At 42.5% G+C, this 16,487-nt stretch overlaps 1 protein-coding gene across 1 annotated transcript in view; it reads right to left on the reverse strand.

Annotated features, from left to right (window-relative positions):
- Positions 1-2,024: 2,024 nt before the first annotated feature.
- arhgap35a (Rho GTPase activating protein 35a) overlaps positions 2,025-16,487 on the reverse strand; it is a 60,718-nt gene continuing 46,255 nt past the window's right edge. Inside the window, exons 3-7 of the mRNA XM_085370279.1 lie at positions 13,970-14,102; positions 9,354-9,431; positions 7,126-7,257; positions 5,482-5,587; positions 2,025-4,574 (exon numbers count right to left, since the gene is read on the reverse strand). Coding sequence (XP_085226405.1) covers positions 4,103-4,574; positions 5,482-5,587; positions 7,126-7,257; positions 9,354-9,431; positions 13,970-14,102 — 921 coding nt within the window. The 3' untranslated portion in view covers positions 2,025-4,102. The remainder of the gene's footprint in view (positions 4,575-5,481; positions 5,588-7,125; positions 7,258-9,353; positions 9,432-13,969; positions 14,103-16,487) is intronic.

The following is a 16,487-nucleotide window of genomic DNA, read 5'->3' on the forward strand; positions in this document are numbered from 1 at the left end:
TTCCTCCTTTAACTACAGCTTTGTTCAAATACCCCATTTAAATAAAGCAGCATTTTTGTTGAGCACCACCATAATTATCCAACAGCCTACAAAAATAGATGAAACGTGAGCATTACCTCTGTTTCAAACTGAATGACATTATTTTTAGATTGGAATTCTTATGATTTATCCCTATGGTGTTATGTGAATAAACTTAAATGTCAGTTTTAACACTTTAAGGCTTTAAAATGTTGACAGAAATAACCCAAACACCATCTGGACACAAGTACACCCATAACATTTGACCAATCACACACCTTCTTGGTCACTGAGAGCTATTAATGATTGTAAATATTTACCACAGTCTGTAGTTAATAGAATAAATTTCTATGACACCGTTTTTATTTTTTTCATTTCTTACGACAAAGCTTTATTAAGAGAGGATTCACCAGTTGAAATATCTGGGCTGTTATGGTAGCTTGGGGTTTCCTAACACATGACGTAACTAAACCGATAAAGAGACACAGGAGACGAGAGTTTTACAAGATTTGATTTATTAACTATGATACAGATCACATAAGGCCTTGCTGTATACACCATTCCCATTGAGACAAATTACCATACTCAGTAAATAATGAGTTTTTTTTTTTGTTTGATGTTATCATTTCAGTTTACAGTACTTCATTTATTTATTTTTGTATCATTTCCACCCCACCCCCCATCATTTCTTAATATTTTTTTTATTATCTCTTAAATAGTGAGAGTGGTGGAGCCCACTTCCTTGGTCCGGAAGAAATCATGCACTATACTGGGCTGGTCTCTCAATCGTTCATCAAGAAATTGTTAAAAATGCTTCTTTTTTTTAATTAATAAAATAAACCATAAAAAGAAACTTTCTCTATCACCACTGACTAAAGGGAAAAGTGTTAGACCCCCTAACATACCAATAAACAACCATTTGAATATAGCTTTGCTTGTTTCTGAATTTAACTTAACAGACATCTGTCACCATTGTTGCAAAAAAGAAAAAAAAAAAAACAAGAAAAAGGAAAGCAATGCAGCCACAAATTATCGCTCAAAGTCACATTTTCAATTTTTTTTAATTATCCAATGTTCTCCTAAACTGTCACTTTTGCTTCCCATCTCTCACTCAACCCTTTTTTCCCCTCCAGTCTTTGGCTGCCTCACAGTCAGTTCAGTATTAACACATTGATATACACAGGGAACGCCACTGGCCGGCGTTCACACACAAGTACCAGTGGTCACCCCTCCTTCTTCCCTCCGTCTCCCAAATAAAGATCCCATTCACCAGTTTGCTGTCTGTCTTCCCTCCCTCTCGCTCCCCCCTCCCCATTCTCTCTCACACTTTCACTGAGGATCAGTGTGTGTAATCTGGACGAGCTAACAGGGTTACACAGTTGGGTAATGACCGCGAGAGGAGCTGCATTCCTCTCCTTCACGTTTGGTGGGATCACACTGGTGTCTGGCCATTTGCCAAGCAACGCTTGCTAGCATGTTAGCTCCGACCTGCTCAAACACACACTCTTACACACAAACTGTACATACACTCACACACACGCAGTAAATAGGTAGTGTGGACTGATAAAAGCTCCTTTAAGAGTTCAGTGACTGGCTGAATGTTTTTTTTCTTATATCTTTGGGCAGAGAGAGAGAGACGCGCAAAGATGCAATTTAGTGTCAAACAGAGCAGGTGACCTCAGTGAGCATCTGCTTAACATTAACACACATAACTTCACATTCTTACTCAAACTCAAAGCACGTGCATGAATGCACACGCACTGCAAAACCTGCTTCGATCGGGGCTCAGCAATTCTCCTCGAGCCCCATCTTGCTGGTTTCTACGGTAACAGCAGGCTGTGAGCAGAGGAATTCATTCGAGTCATGCAGACGGATGAATGGACTGTCTGTTCTGTCTGCTGTCTCTCCCGGACCCAACTGTCTCTTGGACAGCGAATGACGAGGGGAAGCGGCGGCGTAACAGTCACGATGGAGGGAGTTTGGCGTAGTGGTTGCACTCTTGCAAATTACATTTTGCGTCCACCAAGAGCAGGTTTTAATCTTTGTTTTAGAGACATGTCTCTAAACACTGTCTCATGAGAGGACAACACGCTGGGGCCTAGAGCAGCGGTTACCAATAATTTCCAAGGATAAAAAGCCTCCCACCTCTCAAGGCTTGAGCCTTACTTCCAGCTCTTATTTCTTGCATGTAATGCTACATTGTGCCTCAGTCTCTAAGGCTTCATATTCTTTCTCTAAAATAACTTCTGGGTAGTGGAATGAACTCCTTTACAAAGGGCTGAATGGTGAGTCGGTGCCCACAGGGGACTAACAACTAAAGACACAAAGGCAATTTCATTCACTGCATGCTTAACCAACTGCAATGTGGCCACATGCTTTGCGGTTCCACTGTTAGGATCTATGTAATCTCAACTGATTTTTACCAGATTTAAAACTGCCACAGTTGCTTAATTTATAATTTTACACTTAAGTTTAACCTACTTGACAGATTATTCTTGACAATTGCACCTAAGAGAGAATCTGAAGCAACACAAACCACAGTAGGAGAAGGATGCTACGCCCATGCAGCAGTGGAAGCAACGGCAATACCCATTTCTTCCTCTAGATGTCAGTGGTGTGCTCTCAGAAAGAGACAGTAGGGTGGACTGACAATAAAGTGAACAGTGGCTGTCATGTTATGGCAGCTCCAATTTAAAATGTGCCTTAAAAGTGCTCAGAAAAGTGCTTTATGAACAAGGTCCTTGGTATGAAAACTGCAGCACCAGCTCACTCGTGAATCCACCACAGCGTGAAAGAAGAAACATGACAGGCGGGGATCCAAACCTGGAATTATTTCCACTCTCTGTCTAATGCAGGGAATTTCAACAAAACGTCAGGGATACAGGTGTGCTCAGGGAAGCAGCCAGCCAGCCAGCCACACATTACACTAGTTGCCAGTTCGGCTGGGATTTTTCATAAATGAACAACATAATAAAAACAAATGGGGACAGTGGTAATGGGAACGTTGACTGAAGGCTTTCACCAAATAAAATAAAATAATCACATTTTAAGCTGTTTGTGTTTACGAGAACAGAGCATGAGGATGAAGTTCAAAGTGACAGAGAGTGGGAGGAGCCTTCCCAAAAATGCATAGACAGCACAGTGCCCACAATCCTTTGCTCTAATTTGCTGCCCAGTAGATCCAGTCGGGTGAGTTTTTTTTTTTTTTTTTTTTTTAAATGTGCTTGGCGTACTGCCTCAACTAAAACTGATTTTGTCTGTGTGTGTGTGTGCGGCAGAGTAAAGGGTTGACAGATAGGAATTTGTGATCGAGGAGAACATCCTGTTGGGTGAGCAGCAACTCGTGTCTCTTGCTCAAGTCCTCTGTACAGTGGTGAAAGAAACAAATGTGTGTGTTCAGGCTCTCTTATCCACTTTGTCTCAGATGCAGCCTCCAATTACATACAGCAGGTGGATTGATTTGCAGAAAAAAAAAAAAAAAAAAATGAAAAAACAAACGTGTGCAGGCCACCAAATTTCCCAGCACAATCAGAAGCTAAGGGACTGAGGAGAATGGCTGTTGGAGGCACACTGGCCACTGGGTGTTTGCATTAAGTGCATGGTTGTGTGTACGCTGAAGCAATCCCAACATAAAGGACTACACATTCACCCTTGTAATTTACTTCTTAGTCCCTCCCTGAGTCCCTTTAACAATTACTGATACATCTGACTCTTCATTCGCCTGTTTGTCTGTAGATTTGCTATAAGGCAAGGAGGGCAGATCTAGATGAAGTGAGACTGAGAGACAGAAAGGGATAAAGTGGCAGGGAGGGAGAAAGATCATACTGTCAGTTCAAAGGCTCCTCAGTGTTTCTCCTTCCTGGCTTCTGTGTGTCCGTTTTCTGAAAGCACTGAAGGCTGAAATAAATGCCCCCCTTCTTCTCCCTGTACATACTGCATCTCACTCGCTCTCTCCCAACTTCCTACTTCAATTCATCTCCTTCACATCGTTCCCAAAACTTCAAAATCTCTCATTCTGAAACCTTTAAACTGAATCTTGTTATCCTTCTGCTTTTTCCCCCTCCGCTTTCCCTTGATCCCTGATTCACAGTGTGTGTTGCTCTGTCGGGGGGTGATGCGGGTGCAGGGAGGGCGGCAGCAGGGCCGGGAGCGGCGACTGGGGAGTAGGAGGCGGGGAATGGGATGGGGACTGATGCTGATGGGAATGATGGTGGATAGGAGGACCATAGTGAGGAATAACAGGTGGAGTGGCAGGGAGGACGTAGGGAGTTGGGGACGGAGCTGGTGAGGATGAGTAGCCTCCAGCCATGCAGGAGTAGGCAGAGGTTCCTCCTCCGGAGAGCGTAGCTGTGGGGGAGCCAGGGAGGCCGTCAGCCAGTGGCTGATTGTAGAAGAAGTATGCACACTGTTGGATGAAGCTCTCGATGATTGTCTGGTAGGTGCGGGTAGCAGTCAGAGCATCCATGGTGGTGAAGTCTGGTCTCATGAGCGTGGGCCAGAAACAGATGGACAAGTTCTCACTGGTCATCAAGTTCATCTTGTTGTTCTGGCTCACCCTGGAAAACAGAAAGAAAGAAGTGAAATTATATGATCATAATTTTCGGCAGGCTACCCCCCCCCCAAATATCTGTAGGAAACATTTTTGATAAAACTCAAAGTTTCTAGAAAAAAACTCATTATTTTGAAAACAAACATAAATCATACATAAAAGTAAACCAACACAGTTCCAGTGAACAGATTGCACACATTATTATTTGTTTATGTAAAGGAATGACATTGCTTCACTTCGCTAGGTTGCATCGACAACATCACACCACTGTCAACAGGAACATGGTGACATTGGTTATGCACATGCACCTAATCAAAATCAGTGTTTTATTTTATGTCTTAAATCTTGAATTGGCCCAGGATCTGATAAGGTCCTTCAGAGCATGAGCGTGTTTCACAAATTTTGAGTTTAGAATCTCACAGAATATAATTACGTTTTTTTCTTATGATGTGAAGTTCAAGAGTCTCTCAATTTACAACCATGTAGAGGTGAAACTGTCTCTTGATAAGATAAAGAAAGCCCAAACTGTAAAATAACCTTATTTTTTTAATAACTGATATGCCCCTTCTTTTTTATTTAATCATCCTGTCACCTTTAGAGGGGGTTAGGCCCTCAGGTCGATGGCCACTATTTTATATACACTTTTGAATTCAGGTTTCAGTTTTCCTGACACATGCTGATAACAGAATTATTCATTTATTACATAAATTAAAATGTAACATCCACTACCCTCCATTTCAAAATAGAGATAACGTGACCACGGCATTAATGATGATCATTTCTCAGACTGAGTAAAACCTCTGTTCATCAGTAAGCTCATCACACTGATATCACCCTTGGGTCACTTGACTGTCTGACCAGTGGTGTAGTCAGCACAGTCGCCAGAAGTCATCTGACCCCCACCGTTCACTCACTTGTTCAAGTGGCTGATGACATATTTGAAGACCTCATAATTCTCCTTAGGGAAGCGGCGCAGAACATCCTTCATCGTCTGGAAGCGCTGCTCCCTGTCGTTGATCTCTGAATGGTGGCAAAGAGAGACGGGAGGTTAGCAGGAGGGAGAAAAGTGGCTGAAAGACAAGATTAGAAGAATCTGAGGAGAAGATGTCAGGGGAGAGCGAGTGGAGAGTAAAGAAAGATTAGGAAGGGATGGGGAGAGCACAACTGAATAGCAGAGAGCTTGAAGAGCATGGGGAGGCAATTTCAGCTCTAAAAGCAGAGGTCTGTGCAGGACACATTGATTTAATCCTAATATAAAATTTTCTCCCTGACAAAATCAAAAATATTTGAACGGACTCCAGACTAGATTCATAAAAATAATATATAAAAAAAACCAAAAAAAAAAAACCATTGGACAAGGACCGCACACACTGCAGCAGAAATACACCATGCATACACCCATTACAGTGTCCTGCAGCTTACAGCAACACACACACACACACACTCGCACACTGACACACACTCAGGGTGTGTTAAGCCTGATGGCAGTGAGGAGTGAGTCAGACAAACTGACGTCACCGGCTAACACAGTCCATTGAGAGTGCGGGAGTTTGTGTGTGTGTGTGTGCGTGAGTGAGGCAGAGAGCAGCAGCGAGAAACAGCAGATGTTCTCCTGCACATCACAAACATGATTTACAGTCGCACAATCTGAGTTTGTATTCCCACAATGAGGTCAGTGCGGATCAAAAACAGATCTGGGACCGAACGACTTTACACAGTCACAGTTTCCTCCCGCTCTACATCCATCACGAGCGATCAAAACTTAACTCGAGTTCCTTACAGCTTATTTAAAGTAATGTCACCATGACAATATCCACCAAAAATCCACCCACCAGCTTTTCTCTCCGTCGCCTTTTTCTCCACCTCTCTGCTAACCCCAATTTGCTATTTTCCACAAATGACGCCTTTCTCATCTCCAACTCTACCATAATTTTTCTTCTTCTTTCACCCTCACTTCTTTTCCTCTATTGTGGTACAGACTGCAGGAGCTTTATCAGGTCTCTGTCACAGCTGAAAGGTCACGCTGGGGGCGTTAGAAAACAAACACACACACACTCAAAGACATGGGATGCAGAGCTCGGTGAGTGACAGCAGCCTCACGGCCCAGGGTTAAATCTCTCTGGCGTGATGCAAGGCTAAGCTATGCTTTAAATCGCCATTCTGACAGATTACAGGACACAAAGAGAAAAAGCGAGGCTGTGGAGAGGGCAGGGGCACTCTCGTTTATCTAACATATTTTCTCATGACTTCATCCAGACCCTAGTGCTCCTGCATCCCTCATCACGCTGCGCAATCAGCCCCGCATCCTCCTTCTCAAAGCCTTAAATATTCTCCCCTCCATCCATTTCTCCTCCTCCCGTTTCCAGCCCTTTACCAAGTGACAAATCCAATTCTCCCCATGGGTGGATTTGGATTGCAGGAGTATTGCTTGTTAGGTTAAAGAAAAGTTACAATGAAGGGGAAAGGATTTCAGGCAAAATCCAATCCATCCTCGGGTTTTAGTGCAGAATTCCCCACACATGCCTCAACCTCACCGTCCCCACAGCCCCAGGACTTACTGAAGGCCTCCACCAGCTCTGTCTGCATGCTGTAGGGCACCAGAGGGTCAGGTAGCTCAGAGAAGAAGGCCTTCATGGCACCTGCCACTGTGTTGATGGTGAAGTCTTTCTCCACCAGATCGAGGCTGTGGTCTAAGGGGAAAAAAAATGAAAGGGAAATTCGACATTTTAAATGCAAGACAGATGTATGCCAAATATATACATCCCAACTGTGCATGCATAGAATGTATAAGAAAAAATAACTCTTCTAATTTCATCTAGTCATCACGCCGGTATCATGAGATCAATGCTTTATCCCTGGACCACACAAGTAAAAGAAGGCAATTTAATACATTTGAGGACAGTGAACAAAATGGTACCACGTAGGGATGCATACATATTTATTGTTTTCCTCATTATTTAGTCCCCCTCTGCTGCAGGGAAAGAGAGTAATCTCTATTATGAAAAATAGCTGAACTGTCTTTCGGCTCTTTGTGCCGTCTTTGAAGATATAGCCTAGCCAGTGCAAAATTCATTCACCGAACTGATGCCACTGTTGTGTGATTATCAGTGTTATCCTTTTGGCCAATCAGTCAATACGTTTGATCAATACTTCTTTGCATCCATGGAACCGATTAACTTTTCATTCTGTGCTACTATTTTTTTCTTTGCTCATTGTACTCACCTTTGAATATAAAACTACACAAATTCAATACAGCAGCATATGACATAATGCAATCTTGAATGGCAGCTTATTCTTTTTTTTTTTGGGCTGCTCCTTTTAGGGGTCCATCTTCGTCTCACCCAATCACTAGCATCCCCTTCTGTCACACCAATCCTCTTCATATCACGATATCACTACATTCATAAACCTTCTCTGTGGTATTTCTATTTTCTTCCTGCCTGGCAGCTCCATCTTTAACATCCTTTGTCCAATATATTCACCATCCCTCCTCTGCACTTGTCTAAACCAGGTCATTCTTGCTGAGATGATTCTCTGATGTACTCATTACTAATCTTGTCCTTCCTCGTCACTCCCAGTGAAAATCTTAGCCTGTTTAACCCAGCCACCTGCAGTTCCACCTCCTGTCCAAACCATAGATCATAGCAGGTTTCAGTATCATCTTGTAAACCTTACCCAATATTTCAAACTTTCCGAGATCTATTCCCATTAACAGCAGTGCCTTGTAGAAATAATGGGAGATGATATAAATAATTTTTGTTTAATATGATGATGCACTTCAATTTGCTAGGTCTTCATAATGCCAATTTTCCTAGATGCTTCCAGTGTCACACATCTTAGAGACAAGGCTGGCCAAACAGACTTCTCACTTCATAGTTTACTTGATATAAATATCAAAGTAAACTATATCAAATAGCATCTCTGTTGATGTACCACAAATCATTTTAGTTAATAAACATAGTTAAATAGAACAATCAACGACAGATAATTGTAAAGTTAATTTGAGCAAAGAAAGAAACCAATAGAGCACCACTCTCCCAGAGAGCGTGTGTGTGGGAGACTTAATTAAAAAAGCCATTTTCTGATAACTTGTTACTTTACAAAGGTAGTATGTGCAGAAAAAAAGAGGCAAAACAGACAAGTCTCACAGCTTCAGTTTAACAAGTTCTTGAAAGTCTGATTTGAGCTCCCACTTTTAGAGTTTCCAAGCATAGAGCTTCTGATGCTGCTTCACCTGTGAAGAGTTATCTGAATCTTCGTGGAAGTGACAAAGTGCCATCTTCAGCACTGCTATGAGACACCTGCGCTGTAGCTTCACCTGTAATTGTCTTGTCCCATCAGCCTGAGGCTCAGAATGATTCAACACTGGGTTTCAACTCTGATTACCAGAGTAGGATTTAACCTCAACCAGCCGTGGATGCATGAATACACACACACACACGAGCCATCTTTCTGCGCCATCTATCTCGGCAGCTGCAAGCTTCATTAACCAAACCAATCTGCAGGCAATTAACTGCCCACACCAGACAGCCACATGCATGGAGACACACATCGAGGGCTCTTGTACCAAGTGAAGCTGCAAGCGCGCAGAGAAGCAGGTAGACGATGGAGGAGGAAGTAATCTAAGAGGAAGTGAAGGCCAATTCCCTCAGAAGAATTAATGCTCCAAGGTTAATTAAGGTGATACAAGATTGTAACAGATAGAAGCAGACAGACACCTGTAGGTGTGCATCTGAGGCATATGTGCACATGTACGTGTGAGTACAGTAGGCACAAAGTAACACACCTTGCTCAAATTGCCGCTGCATGCTCTCCATATCTGCCTTGTTCCCACAGACCCTGTAGATGCCCTCTGTGTTCAGGCCTGATGGAAAGAGAAAGAAAGAGAGAAATGGTATTAGCTCACAGTTATTTTCATATGTTTAATTTGCAGCAAGTGTCAACTATACGTGGGAGCTGCTGAAATAACATAGAATTGTGTGAGAAAAAGTACAGCTACTGAAGGCTGTGCTTTTTGCCTATGTCCCCTTCAATCTAAACACACTATTAGCACAATTTATTAAACCCATAAAGCACTCCTGCAGGTCTGCTAATAGCCCATTGGTCCATTGTGAGAAATTCAGGCCATCTTAGTGCCACAATGCTATAAAATAACATGAGAAATTGTAATTTGTTTTTCACAAGCTTTTTCTCTCCAAGTTAAAGTCAATTTGCAGCCTAAACTCAACCACAATAATATGTACTTTATAAGAAAAGCAATGAAATCAAGCTAAAATTCCAAGTCATGATTTGACATTCTGAACAGACTGATAAAGAATTGTAGCAAATATGAATCCCTCAAACATGAGATCTCAAACCACGAACACAAGACAAAAGAGTAGCAATGAGTGCTACTTTTCCTACAAGCCTTACTGCTCCTATTGCTTACTGTTTAAATTTGTGTTTTTCCAGACTTTTAATGGCTCACAGCAGGTGCGCACTAATGCAACATGATTGAGGTAGCCAATTAAATGCTTATTATGTCAGGCTGTTGGATTTTATAATCTGTTTACTGCAATAATCTATTCTAATATAACCTACTATAATTTTTGACAAATGCACTGATTTTTCATACCAACTACGGCAAACACTTTCTTTACATATTAGAAAGTTTGCTAGTAGTCCAGAACACACACACCTAATGAACAAATTGGAAAAACTGCAAACAAGCCAAAGTGGGACAGAAAGACACATGGAGTGCCAGCATAAATGAAAGTGCACTTCATTTTGGTTAATTAATATATTTCCCCCCCCCAAATCTACATCCTTAAAATCCTGTATTCGCTGACACATTGGTGGCAATCTAAGAAGACAAAGAGCAATCCAGAGGGAGTAAAGGAGATGGGGAGTGGCAGAAAAAAAATGGGGCCTGAAAGGAACAGGCAGGGAGGAAATGAGAGAGCTCTCAGTCAAGGCATACAACATTGATCTCCTCCCCTCCTACCAATCAATTACCCACAAAAGCTTTTCGAGCCAGACACTAGGAAAACAGGGATGGGAGGACAGATACGGAGAGAGGGAGCAGTGTAGTAGTGGTGTGGTGAGGGAGAGATAGGTGCAAAATAGAAAAAGCACCCGAGGATGGGATGGCCACTGGGGGAGTGTGAGGATGCATAGTCAAGACTGATGAAAGAGAGAATGAGAAAAAATAAAGGGATTAAGATAAGGAGGGCTAACCAGAAGGATGGAAAACTCCAAAACACACTACTGAGGGAGGTTAGGGGACAATGAGAAGAAGCTAGTGGCTATAGAAGGTGGAAAAAAAAAAATTCCTTGTCCTCCTGATAAAATCACTCCAGGGGCACGGCAAAAATAAAAATTTCCCTATGACAAACAAGTTTTTTTCTGCCCCCTCAGACATTTTCTTATATACCTTTTTAAGGCTTTTCCAATTCATAAAACAGTTTATATTCAACAAATGAATTATTGTCAGCTTTGGTGCATATACCTTTAAGCACTGCACACACATTTTAAACCAGAACAAAAACCTAAACTACACTAATCTGTGGTGACTTGTTAGCTTCCAGGAGCAATCAAATGGTCAAAAATGCCTGTGGCCCTGCAATCACACAAACCAAGAGTGCGATAAATGTTCCCGCCGCGTTAGAGGCTGCGATTCTGCAGAGTGTTACTATCTGACACCACTCCAGCTGATCCCACATCAGCCCAGATCCCAGTCTCTCTCAGGGTTCAGCAGCCCAGAGGCTGATTTCATAGTTCACCATGGAGACGAGCGGTCGCTGGGTGCTGCCCTTTTCGTCGCTATGGAGGCTTGTACGGCCGGCAGATATGCCTGCACACGCTAAGACACATTCATCACCTCAGTACCCATGAGCAGAGCACACTGCGACTACCACGCTGAGAAAGCCGGAGCTGAGAAGAGATAACAGCAGTCGCTGTGGATTGATTTTATATAGCTGCTTTTCTACAAGCTCAGAATGCATGAAAATAACACAAAATACCACATCCACTCCTATTATTCTCAAGGACAAAGAGAGTGAGCAATGAAGCACGAATAAAAGAAGCAACAGAAGACTTTAGGATTGAAACTACAAGAAGAGAAAAAAAGTGTTTTATTCACAACCAGAAAAAAATATGATTATGAACATTTGTGGGGCTTTTTATGTATATATTAAGGACTGGAGGATTACCTTTCATATTTACACAGCTGCATATAAGCAGGGACAGGGTTTGAAGCGAGACTATAAAACAAAATATCGATCATCTCTTTCACTGAAGTTCTAGTTTTTGAGATATTGACTGTAGAGATATTTGGCTTATGTTGGAATATAATGGCACGAGAAGGGTGAAATAAGCCATCCAACCATCCCTCTACCTGAGCTGAAAGCTAACTGCAAGCGTAATTTGGCTGGTGGATATAGTTTGGTATAAAGTAGTTTAAGTAACTGGGTCATGACGTCAGGAAAGAGACACTTTCACAGAGTTTCTCAGATATATTTTTTCTTTTTAAGCAGTGCAAGATGAGCTAAGGCAATTTCCATCATATTCAAGAGAAGGCATACATCTCTGCATCCAGTATCTCCAAACCTGGGTAACTCACACCAAATCGAATTTGATGGACAAATTGGTGGAAAAACATGTTTATTTGATTTCGGGCTGAACTCTTCCTTCAAGTTAGCGCTAAGTGTTTTTGTTCGAGGTAAAAGGAAAAGGGAAGGATGTAGGTTAAAGCGGCAGGTCCAAGGTCAGCTTGACAACGTCACTCACACACACACACGCTGGTTAATAAGATGTGTGAAGTTATACTGCTTACACATGCCTATACTCATAGGTAAAACCCGAACAAGCCAAACACACAAAAGAAACTTCATAACCATGGTGTAACTAAAACACACCCAACCGCATGCAAACAAAAGGTGTGGGGGAAGGACCGAAAGCAATGAAAGAGGAAACACAGGATTTGAGAACAGTAGGGAAAAAATATGATGACTAGACAAGGGTGACAACAGGACAGGGAAAGAAAAAGAAATGTGTGCTAGGAAGAAGATGAAGGAAATCAAATGTGACAAGTGTAGGTACTCTGAGAGATGGAGGGAGGAGGAGGAGCGGATCAGGAGAAAGAAGTTGAGAAACAAGGACACAAAAAGAGACGAGGGGAAAGGAAACGGCGCATTAGGAGAAATACTACAAAGCAGCGAGTGAGGATAATAGGTGGAAAATACCTCCCGAGGAGCTTGGAATTCACTCTTGTGCGTACTTGAATGCATATGCAACCAGTTTTTCTACTTTAACCAGGTGCAACTGCTGTAGCCACTTCCAGTGAACATCTGAACAGGGCGAGGTGAAACCTATCATGACGCTTTGTTATCGAGAGCTTTGCCCCTACGCTCCTGCACAGAGGAAGGCGGATGTTTTGTAAGGCCGCAGTAATCCACAAATACTGAGTCTTTAATCAGGACAGAGATTACAGTGGAATGCACTGGCATGTCAGTAAGCTTGGCCAAATGCAACTCCCATTATGAAGTTAATGTGTGCACATTTTTTTTATTAACTGACGGCTTGAGTAGCTAAAATCCTTTTTATGGATCCAGCCGAGAAGAGGGAGAGGCGTGCGATGTCTTCACACGCGCACTGACCCCGCAAGACTTTGCTTCTGGTTTAATGTAACAGCTGGTAACAGAGTGAGAAGCAAGCTGGCAATCCTAGGGCAGTGGGGCAGCTGAGGAGCATGGCAACAGGGTAGCAAGGTTAGAGGAAGCTATCGGAGCGCGTGTGTCTGCGCTTGCAGAGAGGAGACAAGAGGCCAGGCAACAGTCTAAAGACCTGTCAGCGAAACACAGCTGCAAAATTCACATAACACAGAGCAGATGAGAATATTTCATACTAATATTCTAACATACTTCATATTAAAGAAAAATTATGCTGCTTAAAATCAATGATTCTGTTCCTAAGGCAACAGAAAATACTGTCACTATAACCACGGCCATGTTTTCTTTGATGCTTTTACATGAACCACTTGCAACATGCCACATGAACCCTTTAATATTTATGTGAATGATTTCAAATTCAATTCATTTTCTTTTCCTTATAAAAAAGTGGGTTGTAGATGTTCTCCTGTATAGCCCACCTATAGGCTTAGGCACAATCATCAAATAAACCTGAGCAAAGAACAACAGAGACAAAGAAAATGCGTGAGTGTAAATGTAAACCGACCAAGAAGAGAGGACGGATAAGGAAATATCCACCAGAAAAGAAACGATTCACACTAATGGAAGCAGCTGTAGTACATGCAGGGCCACAACAACAAAGTCATTTTATAAGAGTTATTAGCTAAACGACTGAAACACAAGAACCTGCGATGCATTGCACTGGATGCCATTAGGCGTCCGTACAGATCCTTACCCGTTGTTTCAATGAAATGGATGCACTTCTCGATGAAGACTGGGATTGGTCTCTCAGGAGTGACCACAGTGGATAGTGGCATGCCAAAGTAGCCAGGTTTTGAGATGGAATGCCTGGGTTTGGATCGTGGTTTCTAGGGAAAAAAAAAAAGAAAAAAAAAGATATATCAGAATGTTGGTAGCAAACAAAAGAAGAACATCAACATTTCCTGGTGGCACTGGTCTTGAAATGGCCATGACCTTATTTAAATGTGACTGTGTTGTTATGTTAGCAACTGTGAGACGAGACGTGTATGCACCTATCCCGCACATTCCTTAAAAGGTTAAACTTATATGGCTGCCTTAAGCCCTGATCTGTGCATATACCTGAGAGATATGCATCACTTATTTCATCACTTTATCTCTTCGTTCTTTTGTATGGCATTCTGTTTCTGTTTCTCTCTCTGCTACCGCACGCGCACTGCTGTTAACAGATAATCAAACTCCCTTATTCATTGTTTAAATACTTTCTTACTACCGTTATGGGAGTTGTGATACACTCTTGCAACATTTTTGCCTGCTACTCCGTATGGCTGAGGCGTCAGCAGTAATTGTGCTGTGCCTTAATGGTGTTCAGCAGGGATATTTGAAGGCCTCTGAGCCCTGGATCTCTAGTATGTCTGTCAGCCCCCTGAGGCTCTGGCCTGGAAGGCTGGGTGTCGAGCCAGAGATGCATGGTTGGCTGGACACACAGGCTGCTGGTGCAGTGCAGGCCTGACAGACACAAGAAAAGGAGCAGAGGAGTGCTCATTAGAGGGAAGAAGCACGGCGTGCCCTCTGCTCCAGATACTGGCCTCGCTGCACTCTGCCAAACATTTTCGATTGCACATATATTCACACTCACTCTCAGTGGTACTCGAGGGAACAAGTGGTGATAGATTCATTAAGACCGGGCAGATTAACAAAGGCTCACCTGGAGTTTTTTGCCATCGCCATGGCAAGATATTTTTCATTAGCCTTCTATGAATAAGGCCATTATTAGCACATAACTGTAGGCTAGAGTTATGTCTGTATGTGTCTTACCTTTAACTGTAGTTTCATTTTATCACATTCTTTTAAGAGCTTCAATTTTACATAGGCCAATGAGTTTCACTCTTCAGTCATTAGCGCACTCACTGTGATTTTCCCTTCTTAAATCTTATTAACTGCTAAAATATTAGGCGATGCTTAGTTAGCAAACAAATACATAAGAATATATTTTGCATCCAAGTATTTGCATTGGCCTCAAGACGCTCCTCTATGACAGCCTTTACAAAAAAGAACATTGTCAGCGCTTCGGTTGACAAAAAAAGTTCAAGTGAAAAAAATCCCTAAATGTCAAAAGATAAGAGTATAACAAAGTATTCCAAGAAGAGTCTGCACCTCCTTCAAGAATCCTGTTAAGGTCTGGACTTGCACTAAGTGATACATGTTAAATACCTGCAGATTCTCAGCCAGTCAGTTACAGCTTCCCAGTTATCGTTCCATCATAACCCCACATGAGCAGATTCCTAAGTCGAATTCCTTCACTTATCACTCCCCAGCTACCTCCTCCACTGCCTCTCTGACACTCCCTGGGACGTCCATGGGACCAGGGGTAGATTTGAACCCTGTATTCATGCGTTCACAAAACACTAACGTAAAGCTTCAATTGAATTTTAGGAACAGCAGAGAACTATTGTTGTTATAACTCGCTGCCAGTTTGGTTTCGAGCTCCATGTTGCAGCTCATAATTTATTTGTGTCCTGTCACACTGAGCGTGTTGTATATCTGTGCCCTATCTCAGTTTAGCAGACTGTCTCTATACGCCCACCCCCTCCTCCTGCATCCACTCTCCTCTCTTACTGTCTTCTCTCCCTGCAGTTTTGCCTTCTGGCCACTCCTTTCAGTTGCTGACTGAGACAGGATATGCTGCCAGCGCTGAGGAGACAAAACAGACCTCTACCACAAAATCAAAACACAACAGATCCTCAACAATAACACGCAGACACCACAGTGAGCATTTACACACACTGTAGGACACTGAAACACAAAGCCACTCAAAAGTTTTATCATAACTCTTATTCCTCTCATCTCCATTTTCTTTCCATGGCTGTTTCTGAGCCTTTTGTTTGACTGTCTCCCTGCCTTTTTTTTCCTGCATGAAGTCAGTAGACAAACTGGGTGACTGAGGAATTTCAAACACTTTTCTTTCTGGCTGAGTAAGTTAGGGGGAGAAAAAAAAAGGTGCAGACGAAAGAGAGAGGAAACGTTTCCGGCCTCTCGCTGAGGGAGGGTGATCAGGACAAACACAGTTGGTCAGCGCCTGAGGTAAAGAGGGCTTTAAAATGGGCTAAGAGTGTAGCTTCCATTATTTGTTCCTAGACGTCATGATTCAGATTGGTAGACAGCGCCCTAAGGCTCTCTCCAAGAAAATGTTTACACTGCATAACGCCAAACGGTCACGTAAAAGACAACTGAAAAACAGGCTGAGTTAACCCCAACCAGCCAACAACAGGAAT

The sequence above is a fragment of the Diplotaxodon limnothrissa genome, linkage group LG14 (assembly GCF_057381915.1).
Source record: "Diplotaxodon limnothrissa isolate DT_005_m linkage group LG14, D_limnothrissa_male_GT1.1, whole genome shotgun sequence".
NCBI classification, from domain to species: domain Eukaryota; kingdom Metazoa; phylum Chordata; class Actinopteri; order Cichliformes; family Cichlidae; genus Diplotaxodon; species Diplotaxodon limnothrissa.